This window comes from Podarcis erhardii, assembly GCF_964252035.2.
Source record: "Podarcis erhardii genome assembly, chromosome: 8".
NCBI classification, from domain to species: Eukaryota; Metazoa; Chordata; class Lepidosauria; order Squamata; family Lacertidae; genus Podarcis; species Podarcis erhardii.
The window spans coordinates 88,247,973-88,264,779 of record NC_138499.1 but is presented as its reverse complement, the minus strand read 5'-3'; the positions used below and the strand labels follow the sequence as shown (position 1 = coordinate 88,264,779).

At 41.8% G+C, this 16,807-nt stretch overlaps 1 protein-coding gene across 10 annotated transcripts in view; it reads left to right on the top strand.

Moving 5' to 3' along the window:
- The window catches only part of LOC309347809 (protocadherin alpha-C2-like), a 191,258-nt gene that overhangs the window by 146,987 nt on the left and 27,464 nt on the right, over positions 1-16,807 (top strand). For all 10 annotated transcript variants that reach the window (XM_081872648.1, XM_081872647.1, XM_081872651.1 and 7 more), the window contains 2 exons: positions 2,803-2,861; positions 5,604-5,692. In XM_081872648.1, the coding sequence (XP_081728774.1) occupies positions 2,803-2,861; positions 5,604-5,692 (148 nt within the window). The remainder of the gene's footprint in view (positions 1-2,802; positions 2,862-5,603; positions 5,693-16,807) is intronic.

The window sequence follows — 16,807 nt, the reverse complement described above, 5'->3', positions numbered from 1 at the left end:
GAACCTGTTTGCACTCTTCCATTGTACAATTGCCTTGCAATGTAGGCAAGCTGCATCTTAACTATCTGGTAGCTGCTACCACCATCCTTACTTACAGCCCCCAGATGGTAGTGAATTTTGGGGTGTTCAAGAAAATGCTAAAACCTGGGATCCCAAAACAATGCACCCTGCACTTCTCAGTCAGATCCCTCTCAGCTTACTCAGGAAAATTGGGCTAACATTCAATTGTCTCTTCATCCTGGGATTCAGCACAGCTTGCTTTTCTCCCCACGAAACCCACAGTTTCATCCTAGTAGCAAACATCCAGTGGAGAGGCAAATTCCTAAAGTGATTTTGGGGGGTGGGGGTGGGGGAAGCAGTTGTAGTTGTTATTTTTTATTAAATTTGTAAACCATCCTTCAGAGTGGTCCATAATATTAAAATCTAATGCAAAAACACAAAATACATATTAAAAACAAGAACATAAAAAGTCACTATCCAAGAATCCCCCCTCCCCAAACACACACATTTAAAAGGGGTATACAATGTTAATCAACCAATGCCTGGCTAAAGAGCAACTTCCGTGGGGAGAGCATTCCATAGATGGGGAGCCACTGCAGAAAAGGCCCTGTTCTCGTGTTGCCACCCTCCGGACCTCTTGTGGAGGAGGCACACGAAGAAGGGCCTCAGAGGATGATCTCAGGGACCAGGTAGGTTCATATGGAAAGAGGGTCTTTGGGGGGAGGACCTGGTGCAAACAGGAGACATAAAATACACTTGAGTCACAAAACACCCATTGAGGTTCCCTGGAAGTATCATGCTTAATGACAATATTTGATGGTAAAGTATGACAAACATTTCTCTTGTAAGCAGTGTAACAAAGAAAAGTAATTTAAGATTTTGCAGTTTCAGTTTACAGAGAGACATTATTTCATAGGAAAAACAATGAATATGTGCACATCTAAAAGATTCAGATTTATTGGGTGTAAACTTTTGTGGGCTAGAGCCCATTAGCTGTGAATCTAACAACAGATGCTGTATCCGTTATTTGAGAATATGAAAAAGGAGATATTTGTAGACCAATAGGTTGTTACAGTTATTATTATGTCCATGATTGCTGGTCAGGGCTGAGATTTGAGCTATAGAATAGGGTCTCATTTCTTATTTCCTTCTCCCATTTTTAGATCCCTTTTCTTGAGGCATTAGCTCCTGCTGTTGTGACAAAACATGTCTGCTTTTGATGAAAATCTGCTGCAGTCGGCAAGCCTGATATAATCTAGTGTAATTCTCTGCAGTCCATAAACCCCAGCAGAAACTCCATCACAAGCAGAGTGGCTGAAATCCACTCTTCACAGGAGGCTGCACTTAATGGAACTCAGAGAGACACCTTCCAGTAGAAGAGAATCATTTTCTCTTTCACTGGATAAACAAACAAAGTGTTATTAAAAAAAACAACCTGCCTTTTCCATGAACTCTGTGGTAATCCTTAACATTCAGCCATGGCAATATTAACTAGTACCGTATCCTAAGTACCGTATTAACTAGTACCGTATCCTAAGTACCGTATTTTTTGCACCATAACACTCACTTTTTTCCTCCTAGAAAGCAAGGGGAAATGTCTGTGCGTGTTATGGAGGAAATGCCTACGGGTGGCATGCCTACGGATTTTCCTCCTCTAAAAGCTACATGCATGTTTTGGTCGAGTGCGTGTTATAGAGCGAAAAATACGGCATATCCTTAATATTCTGCTTCCTAACACATCGTTTCTCACCTTCCTGTATTGTGCTTTTGAGTTTTGCATGTTGTTAGTTGTTCACATTCCATATGCACTTTGCAATTGTTAAACCTTTCCTTGCTGGTGTGGGGTTGTATTCCATTTTTAAAATACTAATATTAAATTTGTTTGCCATCAGATTTTTACTGCTCTGGATTATTTATTTCTAACATCTGTGCAGAGCTCAATTGTGGAAACCTCTAGGTGGTTTGCACAGAACATAAACTATACATTAAAACATTAAAATTATCAAGGAAAGTCAGGTTGATTATTTTTTAAGTTTTAAAACATAAAAAAATCCAAGTGTTCATAAAATCAGTAGTTAAAAATATACTCTATCTGAATGAAAAGTACCTATTAAAATGCAAGCCAATCTTTCCTATCTGGGCAGGCTTGCCTAAACAAAAAATGGTTTTTAGCAGTCACTGAAAACAATATAGCAAACATGCCTACCTAATGTCAATGGGCAGGGAGTTCCAGAGTGCAGGTGCTGTCATCATAACGGGGGGAGGGCAGCCTGTGGCCCCCCAGATGTTGGACTCCAGTTCCCATCCACCACAGCCAGCATGACCCTTGGCCAGGAATGATAGGAATTGTAGTCAAGTCTAGTTTTCAAGGTGGAAAGTCACTTTATGGCAGTCAACAGGCTGCTAGAAAACTTGGTCAAAACACACAAATTCTTCGCGTGACTAACCCATTCATATATAAGCAAACTGAAGCGGTACTGTTTTTTCTTTAAAAAGGCACACATGGGCAAGTAGAGTTGAATCTGTCTTCTTTCTTCTTACTTCCCCATGCTCTGTTGTCTCAAGCATTTTTCACCCGTCCTCTTTTTGGCTCTTCAAGATATGGCAACCCTAGATTTGGAATGTATTTGGTGAGGGGTTGGCAAACCTACTGCCTTTGAGTGAGTATATTTTTGAGATCATTTGGCAGATTTTTTAAAAAGCTGAAGAAATCTGGAGGTGATCCGAGATTAGAATGCATCGCTTTTTAAACATGTTTAAGCAGAAGTTAATATTGATTTCTTTCCCTACTTTGTTTTGCAGCCAAAACCACCCAATCCTGACTGGCGTTATTCTGCATCTTTAAGAGCTGGAATGCAAGGGTATGTATCACATGTACCCTTCTTTTCTGTGAGGGAAACTGTTCATTTGCAATCTGCTTGCTTTAAGTTGCATTGACCTTGATCCACCAGGAAGATGTCTGTCTGTCTGGTAGGCTGGTTGGTTGGAAGTTGTTTTGGGTTGCCCTGGGCAAGACAATGTGGTAAAGGTAAAGGGACCCCTGACCGTTAGGTCCAGTCGTGACAGATTCGGGGGTTGCAGTGCTCATTTTGCTTTATTGGCCAAGGGAGCCAGCGTACAGCTTCTGGGTTGTGTGGCAAGCATGACTAAGCCACTTCTGGGAAACCAGAGCAGCGCACAGAAATGCCGTTTACCTTCCCGCTGGAGCGGTACCTATTTATCTACTTGCACTTTGACGTGCTTTCGAACTGCTAGGTTGGCAGGAGCAGGGACCGAGCAATGGGAGCTCACCCCGTCGTGGGGATTTGAACCGCCGACCTTCTGATCGGCAAGTCCTAGGCTCTGTGGTTTAACCCACAGCACCACCTGTGTCCCTTAAGACAATGTGACATAATAATAATAATAATAATAATAATAATAATAATAATAATAATAGCAGTATGACTCTGCCCTTGTGGCGTAGGAGAAGTTCCTGGTGGAGTGAGCCCATAAGTAGCTGTAAGTTAAGCGCCCAAGTTTTGATCTTTGGACATGCAACTTTCAGATATTTTCCAGACTTGTTTTAATAACTGTTTATAACATATAGCATTCTTGTTCACACCCTGATCTCTGAGTGGCGAGAGACCCAAAGGGTGCCAGTGCTTACCCTGGGTTCAGATTCTGTGGAATGAAGGAGGCTGGGGTGTCTTTAGGATATGTGGTTTTTATTACACAGATATACAATTTGAGCATAAAATCATAGAATTGTAGAGTTGGAAGGGACCCCAAGGGTCATCTAGTCCAACCCCCTGCAATGCAGGGAACTCTGATAAAGCATCCATGATGGATGGCCATCCAGCCTCTGCTTAAAAACCTCCCAAGTAAGGAGTCCACCACCTCCCAAAGGAGACCATTCCACTGTCAAACGGCTCTTACTGTCAGAAAGTTTTTCCTGATGTTTAGTCGGAATCTCCTTTCTTGTAACTTGAAGCCATTGGTTCAGGTCTTACCCTCCTGAGCAGAAGAAAACAAGTTTGCTTCATCTTCTATATGACAGTCCTTTAAGATACGCTCCAGGAGTGTGCATGGCAGTGGGGAGGAAGAGAGAAAGTTGTGTTCTGCAAGATGGTATGACTTCACTGGATACAAGCCTTATCTCTACAAATCATTTGATTCATTTACTATATTCATTACTATTTTATTAGTCATTTCTGCTCCCTGTGTGATACACATTATACCTGTTGTATAGTTTATCTTCCAATAGCCATGAGTTCTGGTTAGGTGTCCACAGCTACACAGAATGTGTGTCATGGTTGAGCAAGAATATGACTCCAAGACAGTCTGCCACATTGAAGCACATCTCTTCTCTGGGTTGGATTCAACAACTTGCTGGGGCAAATGTCCCATCAGCACAAGCATTGCAGCTTGCCAGACAGAATGATCCTCTCCTCCCCCTGCAGGCTATTCTGGGAGTTTTCCCTGCCCCCAAGCCAATTTTGGGGAGTGTCAATGGAACAGAGGAGGAAAAACCTTCCTGTGTGAACTTGCACTGATGGGACTCATTAGCTGAATCCCGCTTTCGGTTCTGTGTGGCACCCTAGCAATAGTAACTGGGGACAACATCAGAGTCAGCATGACAGCATCAGGTACTCCAAAATGGCACTGGGCACCTACTTTGGGATAAAGGCCTATTTTATAATATGGTCACCAACAAATGCAAATAACTGAGCCAATGAATTATATCTAATGAAGCAAGGTTGGCTTGGAAACTGACAACATTTTTGCCATCAATAGAATCTAATAGTTGACTTTAGAACTTTGGATCAAATTTCTCCATATGACAAGCAAAGCACATGTATTTATTTCTTTAAACTCACATGCCCTTTGTCATTATCACTTGAGTTTACACCTTAATAATGTGTGGTTGTTAAATGTGCTGGTCTCATGTCAGAATGTTCACCACATAATGTGTCAGAAAAAGATTCTGTGGAATGTTTCCTGCTGTTCCCTCTTTCTCCAAGCTAAAGGCATAAGGTGCCATCACTGCTGGGTATTGTAAATTACAGCAGAATACTTGCTGTAAGAGTTTGGTTAATAGTAGTAAGCTGAAGGATGCCTGGAACTGACAGGACAGTGTTTCATTATTTACTTCAATGGTAAGGCATAAACACTATTGGGATTTAGTAATTTCCCAGCTATGTTAGACATGTCACATCTCATTAATGGAAACAACCCATTCCGTAAAGGCAACATTTATGCAACATTTGTCTGACTTGGATGAGAGCAGGGATATATTAAGTTGTGGAATGCAAATATACAATGAAGGTCCACTACTGTACATTTTGAAAAACTGAAACATTAGATGGTTTCAATGATACTTTTGCAGGAAGCACACTGTAGTAGAAAAGGTGGTATATTAATACTTTCATAAGTAAGAATGGAATAATTTGCATAAATGGTTGTTACTGCTGCTGTGGGTGATGATTATGATGGTGCTGATTATGAGCAATTGTGACAGTGAGCATTTTGGAATGTGCAGCAGAAAGGGCAATGCTGCTTTTAAAAAGGAACCATATTGTTTTAATGAGAACTGCATAATCTAATCACTGTGTACATTTGTTTAGTGCTTTACACATGGAGGAAGCAGGAGGCTTACGTGTGGGACCTGGAGGACCTGAGCAGCAGTGGCCAACAGTATCCAGCGCAACAACAGGTAAGGGGGGGGGAGTTGCGCCATTTTCTCTGTGTGGTCTTGGAACCAGTTTTTGCTTGTTCATAACTGTCCTGAATCACTCTCTGTCAAAGAACCTCTTGAATTTGAATGAACAAGGCAAAAGAACAGATGGGTACCTGATATTGGCCTCAGTCCCGGGCTTCCAGCAGCCTGCATCAGAAAATAACTTGAGATTGTTTGAATTGTTGTTTGAAGAACATTTCTAAACAGCATGGAAACAACATTTTTTAATATGACAGAAGAGGGCACAAAATAATTGCTGCTGGTTGTTATTTATCTCCTCATTCTTATTTTATAAGCTCAGGAGAAATGTATCTCCTCCCGCCTCTCAGGTGAGATTTAAGACCAGGGAAGTGTAATATCATCACTACTGGCGTATAAAATTGGATTGTTTACCAGTTATGGGGGCAGGGGATGCTGTAGGTGCTCCACATGCAGGCAGGCACACCACAGACCCTTGCCTCACTACTCTCAAAGCTCAGGATTTGCATACTGGGTACCTCAAGGGGATTTTTGGATTGCCTGAAACAAAGCAAGGACTGCTGAAGCACATTGTGTCTCCTCCATGATGCAGACATTTGAAAAATGCTGCAGACAAGCATCTCCTAAAAAATGAATCTATGTCTTTAAGCTTGCCATATAAGGGCAATGCCAGGGGGTGGGAGGAGAGGGAGCGGCTAGACAAAATCAAATCTTACATTTCTTGTTTGAGGGAAAGGCCAATGCCCGGAGGAAAAAAGGGTAGCTCCTTCATTATTGACAGGTCTCGCTTGTAATAAGAGAAAATGATGTTTTCCGTGCTTGCCAGTCACAGTGCCTTGGGGGAAGGAGCAGCCTTATAACAGTGAAACTTACGTTTCTAAGTTTAAGGAAGAAACCAGGATGAGAAGGGAGACATCCTTCCTTCCTGACAGATCAGTGGCGTAGCGTGGGGGGTGCAGGGGGGGCCGGCCGCACCGGGCGTAACATCTGGGGGTTAGGGTTAGGGGGCGCAAATCCACGGGTTCGGGGGCGCAAATCCACGGGTTAGGGGGTGCAAATTACTTGCCTTGTCCCGGGTGCTGACAACCCACGCTACGCCACTGTGACAGATCTAACTTATAATCAGAGGAAGTGATTTGATGTTTTAATTCTTCTCACCCCAAAATCAACTCTAATGATATGTAAGTTACTTTGAGTCATTTGCATAAGTAAATGACTAATAGGAATAACTAATAATGGCAGTTAGTACAAATGCTTATGAACAGTACTTTTTCTGGGGGTACTGAATGGTACACAACACTGGTACCTTTTTCTAGAAGAAAATCACTGGTTAAAAGTGTGGCACTGTAACAACTTCATGGTGAGTACAGGCACCATTTTTCTAGAAGAATAGCATTACCTATGAACCTGTTTGTTTGTTTGTCTTTTTTTAGGTTTCTTACCCAGGGGAAAGGCTACAGTTTTCAGATCAGTTACCCACAAGACACTAGGGAAAGATTAAGTGATTCCTTTTTTACACATCAAAAAACCTGTAACAGCAACCCTTACAGGAAAACTTCTGCAAGTTTCCTTCTGAAACTTGGCAGGATCCATGCCAGCTTTTCTTTTACAGAAATCAAATTTACGTAGCACAGAGCCCCCTGGACCCATGTGGTTGTGATTTTATCCACTCTTGACGGATTAGTATGTCTACAAATTTCTTCCACTTCTGTTGAAAGAAAACAAAAATGATAGCTGGGGTGTTGTTTTTTTACTCACAATAGTGAAGGAAAGGGAATGTGAAGGGAAAGAAATAAACAGGCTCAAACTGACAGTGAGCCAAACCAGGCAGCTCTTGAGGCACCTCAGGCCACATTTTGTGGTGTGCTATTTGGGGTCTGAACTAAATATTGTGGTTGGTGCACTCAGCTACTATATAATGTGTTATAATTATAGCTCTTCATTTTTAGTTGTTTCCTGCTCTGGTGCCCAGGTTCATGAACTCATGCTATTCCCCCCACCCCACCCAAATTGCCAGTCAAATTAAGATATGCTTTCCATGAGGCAATTGACCCATTTCATGCCATTACACTAAAGTGAACTAACCAAATGTTTGCTTTTGCTGTGTCATTTCCACTGCCCCAGAGTTACACCTGTGTCTCGCCAGGCGTTAATTAGCTGCTCATTTCCAACAGGCATATTTAGCTGTTGCAGCTCTCTCCCTCTGACTGGAATAAGGTGCACCTGATCCCAGTTTCAGATACACACCTTCTGTACAGTTGGCTTGCTCAATTTTTTATTTCCATTAGGTAGGTCAGTAAACCATTCATTTAATTTATTGGTCCACAAAAGCTTTGGCCAAAGTGCTTCGCACTGAAGGAATCAGTCAGTTAATCAATGAGAGTTTCAAAAGATGATGTCATAATAAGTTTTAAGAAGGATAAAGAAGTTAATCGTTAAGCCAGCAAATCCTTAATTCCTTGCATGCAGCTGCACTCTGAATTTGTGTAGCATAGCAGCAGTTCTGTGCCTGGAGCATTAAAGCCCGTTCTCAGTTACATGGATCAAACTTCCATCGGATTCAAAGGGAGTTTCACCTAAGCAAAGCAGAGTAGAGTTCATCCTGTTGATGCTTATTTCTTTTAAGCTAATGCCATGTCCTGAATTTCACTCTGGCGTAAAGAGGAAAGTGGAAAATGAGTGGCTGAGCTGCTTTGAAAATCCATGGGCTGCAATGTTGTTGTCACCAGAAGGTAACAGAGTGTGGAGCAGAAAAAGCACTTAAAATCGGCCCCTTTTATTGGCTTGCTGAATTGCTGATTTTTTCCCCTCCATCAGTGTCAGCAGAGGAGAGAGGACATTTTCCGAAAAGGCATTTCATGACTTAGTAACAGTAACATTATGGTCCTGGTAAAGAACATTAATTAACATTTTTCTTTGATAAAATGCACGCTTTTGGGGTTGGTGGGGGGTGATTAATACACAGCTGCCAAACATGAAGAAACATTAGACTAAATTTTAGACTAAAAGTTCCAGCATTTGTTCTGTTGGCCTACTTTATTCTTACTGGCTTTTGCACTTCTGATATATTAAAATAATTGAGTTAAAAGGGAACAATTAAATGGTGCATAAGAATTGTGGGGTAAACCAGGAACTACAGAGAGCAGCGCAGGAACACGACTCCTCCTTCCTCAATTTTACCTTTCAGGATACACAGCCATCTTTCCAAGGCAGCTAACAAGTAGCATTAACTTATATTTTAGAAAAACACAACAGTAAACAATATGTTTGAATTTTGCATATATATAAACAGTGATTCATACACAGTTGATTTTTTATATTTATTTTTAAATCCCACCCCCTCCCACAGAGGTACCAAATGTCTATTTAATGTCATTTCACTTTTTAGTCTTCAGGTTGCGTTTTTTCAGGTTACGGACCCGCCGAAACCCGGAAGTACCAGAACGGGTTACTTCCGGGTTTCTGGGGTCACGCATGTGCAGAAGCGCTAAATCACGCTTTGCGCATGTGCAGAAGAGCTGAATCACAACCCGTGCATGCGCAGACGCGCCGCTGCGGGTTGCAAACGTACATCCCGCATGGATCACGTTTGCAACCCGAGCGTCCACTGTATACATCTGCAATATTAAAATCCATATAAAAAGACTTTGCTAAGTTCCTGAGCATTAAAACACAGTTTGCCTTATGCATCTCCGACAGCTCCAATTCTAATATTATTTTGCCTTTTTAAAATTCAATTCGCCATTTTCCACTTTGCTACTAAATATCTTTAGGGCGGGTTCAGTCTTCCGTGTGAAGATGTCAACAAGTAAGGCTGCTGGTCCTTGAGCTCCACAGTCTAGTTTTAATTGAATAGCTTTAAAGTTTTAAAGTCATTTGTCTGAGCCCTTAATACTAATTGCAAATTCAGGTAAGGAGCATATCTCTTTCAACTGTTTTCCTTCTATGTGGTCTTAAAAGTCATATATTTTAATTGGAGGACAGGAGCTGGAAGAGCAGCTGTTTGGGTTTGATGTTTTTAACTGATAACAAACTCATGAGAAGAACTTAGAAGACCATCTCATCCTAAGAATACTCTGCAGTGTTAACATGCTTATTACATGAGCACAGACCTGTGGTGCTTCAGTTAAAGTGTCCAGAAATCCATTGCCAAATTTAGTCCGGAAATTTATGCTGAATTATTGTGACTCAGCACGGGAGGTAGAGGTAACTGCAAAGTGATTGTGGCAAGATGGACAGCCATGGTCCTTTACATTGTGAGAGTGCAAGTAAGGCGCTGGAGAAGTCTTTTTCCAAGTAAAATCTTAGCTACCTGGTCAATAGAGCCACACTTGTTAGGAAATGATGTATATGCTCCCAGGCAACCTCAGCTTCCAGATTTAGGAAATCATTTATTTATGTTATAAATACCTGTCCAATTGAGACTGGAGAGGCAGTATTGAACTAACCTTTTGGAATCCTGATATCTGGGACAAATAATTCATATTTTTGTTGACAGAGAGCTGTTATTCCAACTAAAACATTGCCTGAAAAATGCCCCCACCCAGTGTTAAATATCTATCCCCCATACTTACTAGAGAAATGAAACTGTAGTCTGGAAAAGGCCATTTGAGAGGAAGGAGCAGTAAGTTCTCAAACCACAAGACCCCTGCCTTTGTCACCTATCCTAATAATATCCAGATACACTCCATTTTTTTAAAAAAAAATATTTATTAAAGTTTCAAAATTACAGAAAGAAAAAGTAAAAATACCACATTAAACAAAAAGAAAACAACACATCGCAATATAAAAAAAGAAGAAAACAGAGAGATCAAACCCATTAAATAAAAACCAAAACGCAAGGAAAAATACGTCAGATCTCCTCATTACTAATCTTTCATTAGCTTATTTCCTTGACCTCCTCACACCTCCCTTTTTTGTATTCTAGGTCAATTATCCATTTCAGCAAATCCTTTCCCTCTTTTAAAATTTTTGTCCTGTAAATTGTCTTAATATAATGTAACTTTACTTTTCCTCCTTTCACCAATTAACAGTCAGTTATTCCCAAATCCTTTATATCATTCCTGCTAAAATCATATATTATTCCAACATCCTTCTAACAGATATTAATTTTACAATGTTTCTGTAAGTAGTCTTTAAATTTCCTCTAATCTTCCTCCACCGACTCTTCTCCCTGGTCTCGGATTCTGCCAGTCATTTCCGCCAGTTCCATATAGTCCATCACCTTCATCTGCCATTCTTCCTGGGTGGGTAAATCTTGTGTCTTCCAATACTTTGCAATAAGTATTCTTGCTGCTGTTGTAGCATACATAAAGAAAGTTCTGTCCTTCTTTGGCACCAATTGGCCGACCATGCCCAGGAGAAAGGCCTCTGGTTTCTTCAGAAAGGTATATTTAAATACCTTTTTCATTTCATTATAGATCATCTCCCAGAAGGTCTTAATCCTTGGGCACGTCCACCAAAGGTGGAAGAATGTACCTTCGGTCTCTTTACATTTCCAACATTTATTATTGGGCAGATGATAGATTTTTGCAAGCTTGACTGGTGTCAAGAAGGGGAAAACCATTACAGTGGTACCTCGGGTTACATATGCTTCAGGTTACGGACTCCGCTAACCCAGAAATAGTACCTCGGGTTAAGAACTTTGCTTCAGGATGAGAACAGAAATCGGGCTCCGGCGGCGCAGCGGCAGCAGGAGGCCCCATTAGCTAAAGTGGTGCTTCAGGTTAAGAACAGTTTCAGGTTAAGAACAGACCTCCGGAACGAATTAAGTACTTAACCCGAGGTACCACTGTATATCAGCCCAAATGCAGGTACTGGAAGAAATATGCCCAAGTTAGAGGTCCAGAACTCCTACCCTGCTAGCAATCCATTTCCCACAAATCAAAGCGATTAAGCATTAACAAATGTTCAAGATAAGCCCAGGTCTGGGGGTAATTACAGAAAAGCAAATTATGATACCTTCAGCTCTCCTCTAAGGTACCATAACTGACTACAAAACATCCAGAAAGGTCTTAGCCTTCTTTCATGGAACCTGGTGGGATAATAAGAAGGTGGCTAAGGACTTCATTTGTATACTCCAGAAATTTGATATAATATGTTTGCAAGAGACTTGGTGGCATGAATTTAACTCTCCCCCTGCCCCTGACCTACAGGGTTATAACTCTTTTAACCAGTCAGTTAAGAAATTTTAAAAGGGCTGAGGAAGTGGGGGCTTGTCTACCTTTACATCACTTGGGCTTGAAGGGTGCTGTGTGTGCACCCCTTAAAGCAGGGTGGCGCCGGCCGCTTCAGCCGGCCAGGCTCCCCACTGCGCAGCCCCACTTAGCTTCAGTGGGTGGGGGTCACTCCGGTGTGCAGGCAGAATACCTGAAAATGACTCCAGTAAATGGCCTTATTTGATGCTTTGCATGCCTGATAGTAATGAGCTGCCCAGTGCAATGCGGACATCATGTATCTCAATCATGTTGTTTCCTCGGGGCGCCATTAAGTGCAAAGTGGAAGAAAACTCTTCTTCCTTGGGTGGTTATCTTGTCAAGAGTAATCAACTAAGCATGGGGTTGTGTGGTCACTACTTCGAAGGAATCTGTTGCTCTCACGCAAGACAGCAGCTACGGTTTTCTGCCTTAATTCCCACTTCACACACATATATTGCTTCATTTTAGAATGTTTTTGAACTTAAAATTAAATTGAGCAGTTTTTAAAAAGACATTACAATACCTTCTCTCCACCACATATTTACCATCTTACCTTTTCACATGGGGAGAACATTTAAGGATTTTAAACATTTTGGGTGACCTTTATCAAATTCTCAAAACTTGTGCAACTACACTGTGAAGGAATTAAAGCGATTCAGCCATTTTGTGTTTTGTAAAATGTGCTTTGTGATTGTGAAATGGTTGCTTTCTGCTTTAGTTTCAGTGCTGCTTGAGAAATTGAAACTTGAGGGGGGAAACAATCCTAACAAATTAAGGGGTCCATACACTTAAACTGAACCTGATTTTCAAATAATTTGGGAGAAGGAATTGAAAGGTTGCATATCAGTAAACCAAACTTGGCAAACTGAGTTAAAGAACATGATCTAAAGCAAAGAGAAGGAATATAAATTAGAAAAACCAGGATGGAGACCTGAAATGGACCCAGGCTCTAGAACAGGGGTCACCAGCCCAGTGCCTACTTTAGATCTGCACAATAAAAAAAATGTCAATACATATTACGGGGGATGAGAACAGGTTCTTGACCCTCCTGAAGGCTCTTCTGCTCACACCCCTTTGAGAATTTTCTAGTAGATTGTGCCACAACTCTGTTGTTATAAGAGCTTTAAACACAAATCTGGTTGTGCTATGTCAAGATATACTACATGCATTTTATATTTGATAGGCTAATCAGAGGCTTCCGATTAGTGATTGCCATCCAGTATGCTTTCTCTTCCAGTAATTTATGTAATGACATGGAAGCTCCCTTGTATTCTTGCTGGAATTAAAAATGCACCTGTCCTCTGCCTCACCTATTATTTCTGTACAAGATTTACTGTTGTTGCTTGCAATCAGAGCAGAGTTAGGGCGTGCTTGGCAGAGAACAACAGTCTGCAGTACTGCTTTTCTGTTTTGCCTCTAGTGCATAACTTAATTATTTGCACAACATTGACCTAGAGATGCTGCATGTGCTGTGAAATCTTTAAACTCTGAGCAATTCAGTCATTACTCGTGTGCACTCTGAGGGCGTAATGAAGGATGTAGAGCAGTCACAACAGCACTCAGCAATGTGCCCTTCGTTATGGGGATTTAGTTCCCAGAAAACCAAGGCTCTGGCTGTAGAGGGAATATGTGTCAGAGTGCACTGTCTCTGTTGTTGTCTTATGCAATTAGATTCATGTATCCCTAAACGCATCTCTGTCTAGCATGCACACACAGCCAAGAAGGAAAATGGATTAGCTGGAGGAAAAAATCCAGCCCTTGTAAACTGCCGTGGAAATTGCTTCTGTTTGTACTGGAGAAAATCAGGAGCAGTTGTTACACATGCAGGTAGAAAGAATCATCCAAGATGATCCAAAAGTTCTTTGTTTGTTTTTTAGTGTGCAGTTGGACACAAAATGTGCAGCTGGAAAGCAGTTGGGAAAGTGTGTGTGTGTGTGTGTGTGTGTGTGAGAGAGAGAGAGAGAGAGAGAGAGAGAGAGAGAGAGGAATAGACACATTAGGCGTACAGTGGTACCTGGGTTACAGACGCTTCGGGTTATGCATTTTCAGGTTGTGGACCATGGGAAACCTGGAAGTACCGGAATGGTTACTTCCAGGTTTCACTGCTTGCGCATGCGCATAAGCGCTAAATTGCGCTTCATGCATGTGCAGAAGTGTCAAATCGCGTCATGTGCATGTGCAGACGCAGCACTGCAGGTTATGAACGCTGCGGGTTGCGGACCTGCCTCCATCACAGATTACGTCCGCAACCCGAGGTTCCACTGTATATGGTTATTAAACACTTAAATGACAGGCAACATCAGCAATGGTATAACTATGTAAGACTAGAAGGCACCCAGTTTCTGTACTTAAGACAAGCTGTCCAAACCATATTAGCACATGGAGGGCAGTGCGCCATATGCATTTTCTAGACTGCAGAGAGAGCGAGCTTCAACAGCAGTGCCACCTGCTGCCAGGAATGTGGGACAGTTATCTAGATATCTTTTGAACCTGAGCTCCATTACAAGAGAGGAGGCTCTTGGTAATGTCATTTCAAGCTATGCTTCATGTGATGGAAGTGAACATTAAAGCTATCAGGTAGTCAAAGGGACCATTGATTCCTGGATCACTGAAAAATGAGGGGACAACCCCCTATTTACATTAAATGCTTATGCTGCCTTTTATCCGAAGACCATAGGGCGGCTTACAATAGTAAAATACAAGAGTACATGTCACAATAACGAAACAAAAACCATTATATATACACACACAGTTTAAAAGGCCATAGATGGTTTAATCAGCCCCGTGCCCTCCCAGAGAGCTCAGAGCAGCTGACATTTGGTCCATCCCATCTAGGCTGTGCTCAAGCGCACTGAGCGTCAGCAGGAGGCTGCATGATGCGACTTCAGAACATTTCCTAAGCCTAGCCTGGCTCCCAGCAAACATGCAGTCAAATGAGAGGAAACTCTCACATAAGCCATAATAATTGGCAGTCTTAACAGGGTAGCTAATGGGTCCGGGAGCCTGAGTCCCTTGGAGGTCAAATTCAGGTCATGTTTGAAGCACAGCTGGATATGCAATGCTTATGGAAGACTGTGCTTCCACTGCATGCTCTGTGTTGGTTGTGCAGGAAAACTGTTTATAGTTGCAGACCCTGAAAGAAAGGAGATGTGGCGCATGGTTGCACAGCAATAAACTAGCATAGCTATAAAATAGCATTTTGGAAACATGGTTTTCTAGACATTTTCTTTTTAGCATTTGTAAAATAATGTAGAGTGAAGAATATGAATGTATGAGGCTCTGTAATTAACTTCATTGCTCTTTTATCTTTTCTCTCTCTTCATCACACAATAACCAATAGAGGCTCATATAAGATTGCATTTGTTGCAGATAGCTGAAAGCTGCATCTGGGTCCTTTTTAGATTAAAAATGGGGTCAATCCTGACTGCAAGCCTTTTTTAATAACACCAGTTGGGGAATTCAGCTTTCTGTATCCATAATGACAGCAGATTTTGAAGTGTCTCTAAAGTTGTCTCCTTTGGATGCAATGACTTATTTGTGGGAGCCTGCACAGGGCATGTGAGAGCAAGATGTAGCTGCCTGAGCAAGGGCAATACTTAGTGGGAGCTTTATGACGCTTCTCTCTTGTAGCTAAATCCAAAAAATAACCTAGGGAATGGGAAATGCAAAGATGGGCATGCAGCGGAAATGGTTTGAGCACACATCCAGCTCCTGTGGTTGTGTAAACACAGCATTTTTGTCAATAGAGACTGAGTACTTGTTTTTTCTATGTACTCCACGCACATTCTTTACTGTTAGCGTTTATTTTGCACCTGAAAAGCACTTCTTAAGAAAATGGTTTCATTCCAAAGATAAAAACTCACTGATTTTGCTATGGCCTGCCTGTAGTGTGTCCATTTGAGAACAGATGTAGGTGGTCACTGCAGCCCCTGACGGGTTTCTCAAAAACAAATCATGCCAGATGAATCTGGGCGCATTGTTGTCCAACATCTTTCTAAACGACTTGGATGAAGGAATTGAGGGGATGCTCATCAAATTTGCAGATGTCACCAAACAGAGAGAGGTAGCTAATGTCACAAAGGACAGAATTAAGATTCAAAATGACGTTAACAGATTGGAGAAATGGGGACCAAACTAACAGAATGAAATTCAGTAGGCACAAATGTAAGGTTCTACACATAGGCAGGAAGAAACTGCTGCACAAATATAAGATGGGGGACACCTGGCTTGCCAGTAGGACCTGTAAAAAGGATCTAAGGGCCTTCGTGGACCACAAGCTTAGCATGAATCAACAGTGTGATGCAGCGGGGGTGGGGTGGGCAGAGGGAGCTACAATGGTACCTCAGGTTAAGAACTTAATTCGTTCTGGAGGTCCGTTTTTAACCTGAAACTGTCCTTAACCTGAGGTACCACTTTAGCTAATGGGGCCTCCTGCTGTCGCTGCACCACTGTGACACAGTTTCTGTTCTCATCCTGAAGCAAAGTTCTTAACCCAAGGCACTATTTCTGGGTTAGCGGAGTCTGTAACCTGAAGCGCCTGTAACCTGAAACGCCTGTAACCCGAGGTACCACTGTAATGCTATTCTAGGCTGCATCAACAGAAGTATGGTTTCTCGATCAAGTTAAGTAATAGTACTAGTCTGTCTTGATCAGAGCACAACTGGAATATTGTGTCCAATTCTGGGCACCACAGTTTAAGAAGGATATTGAAAAGCTGGAAAGTGTGCAGAGGAGGGCAAACAAAATGATCAAGGGTCTGGAAACCAAACCTTATGAGGAACGGTTGAGGGAGTTGGGGATGTTTAGCCTGGAGAAGATGAGATAGAGAAGAGAGAAGAGAGCCATCTTCAAATATCTAAAGGGCTGCCACATGGCAGAGAGAGGAAGCCTGTTTTCTCTCTGCTCTAGAGCTGCA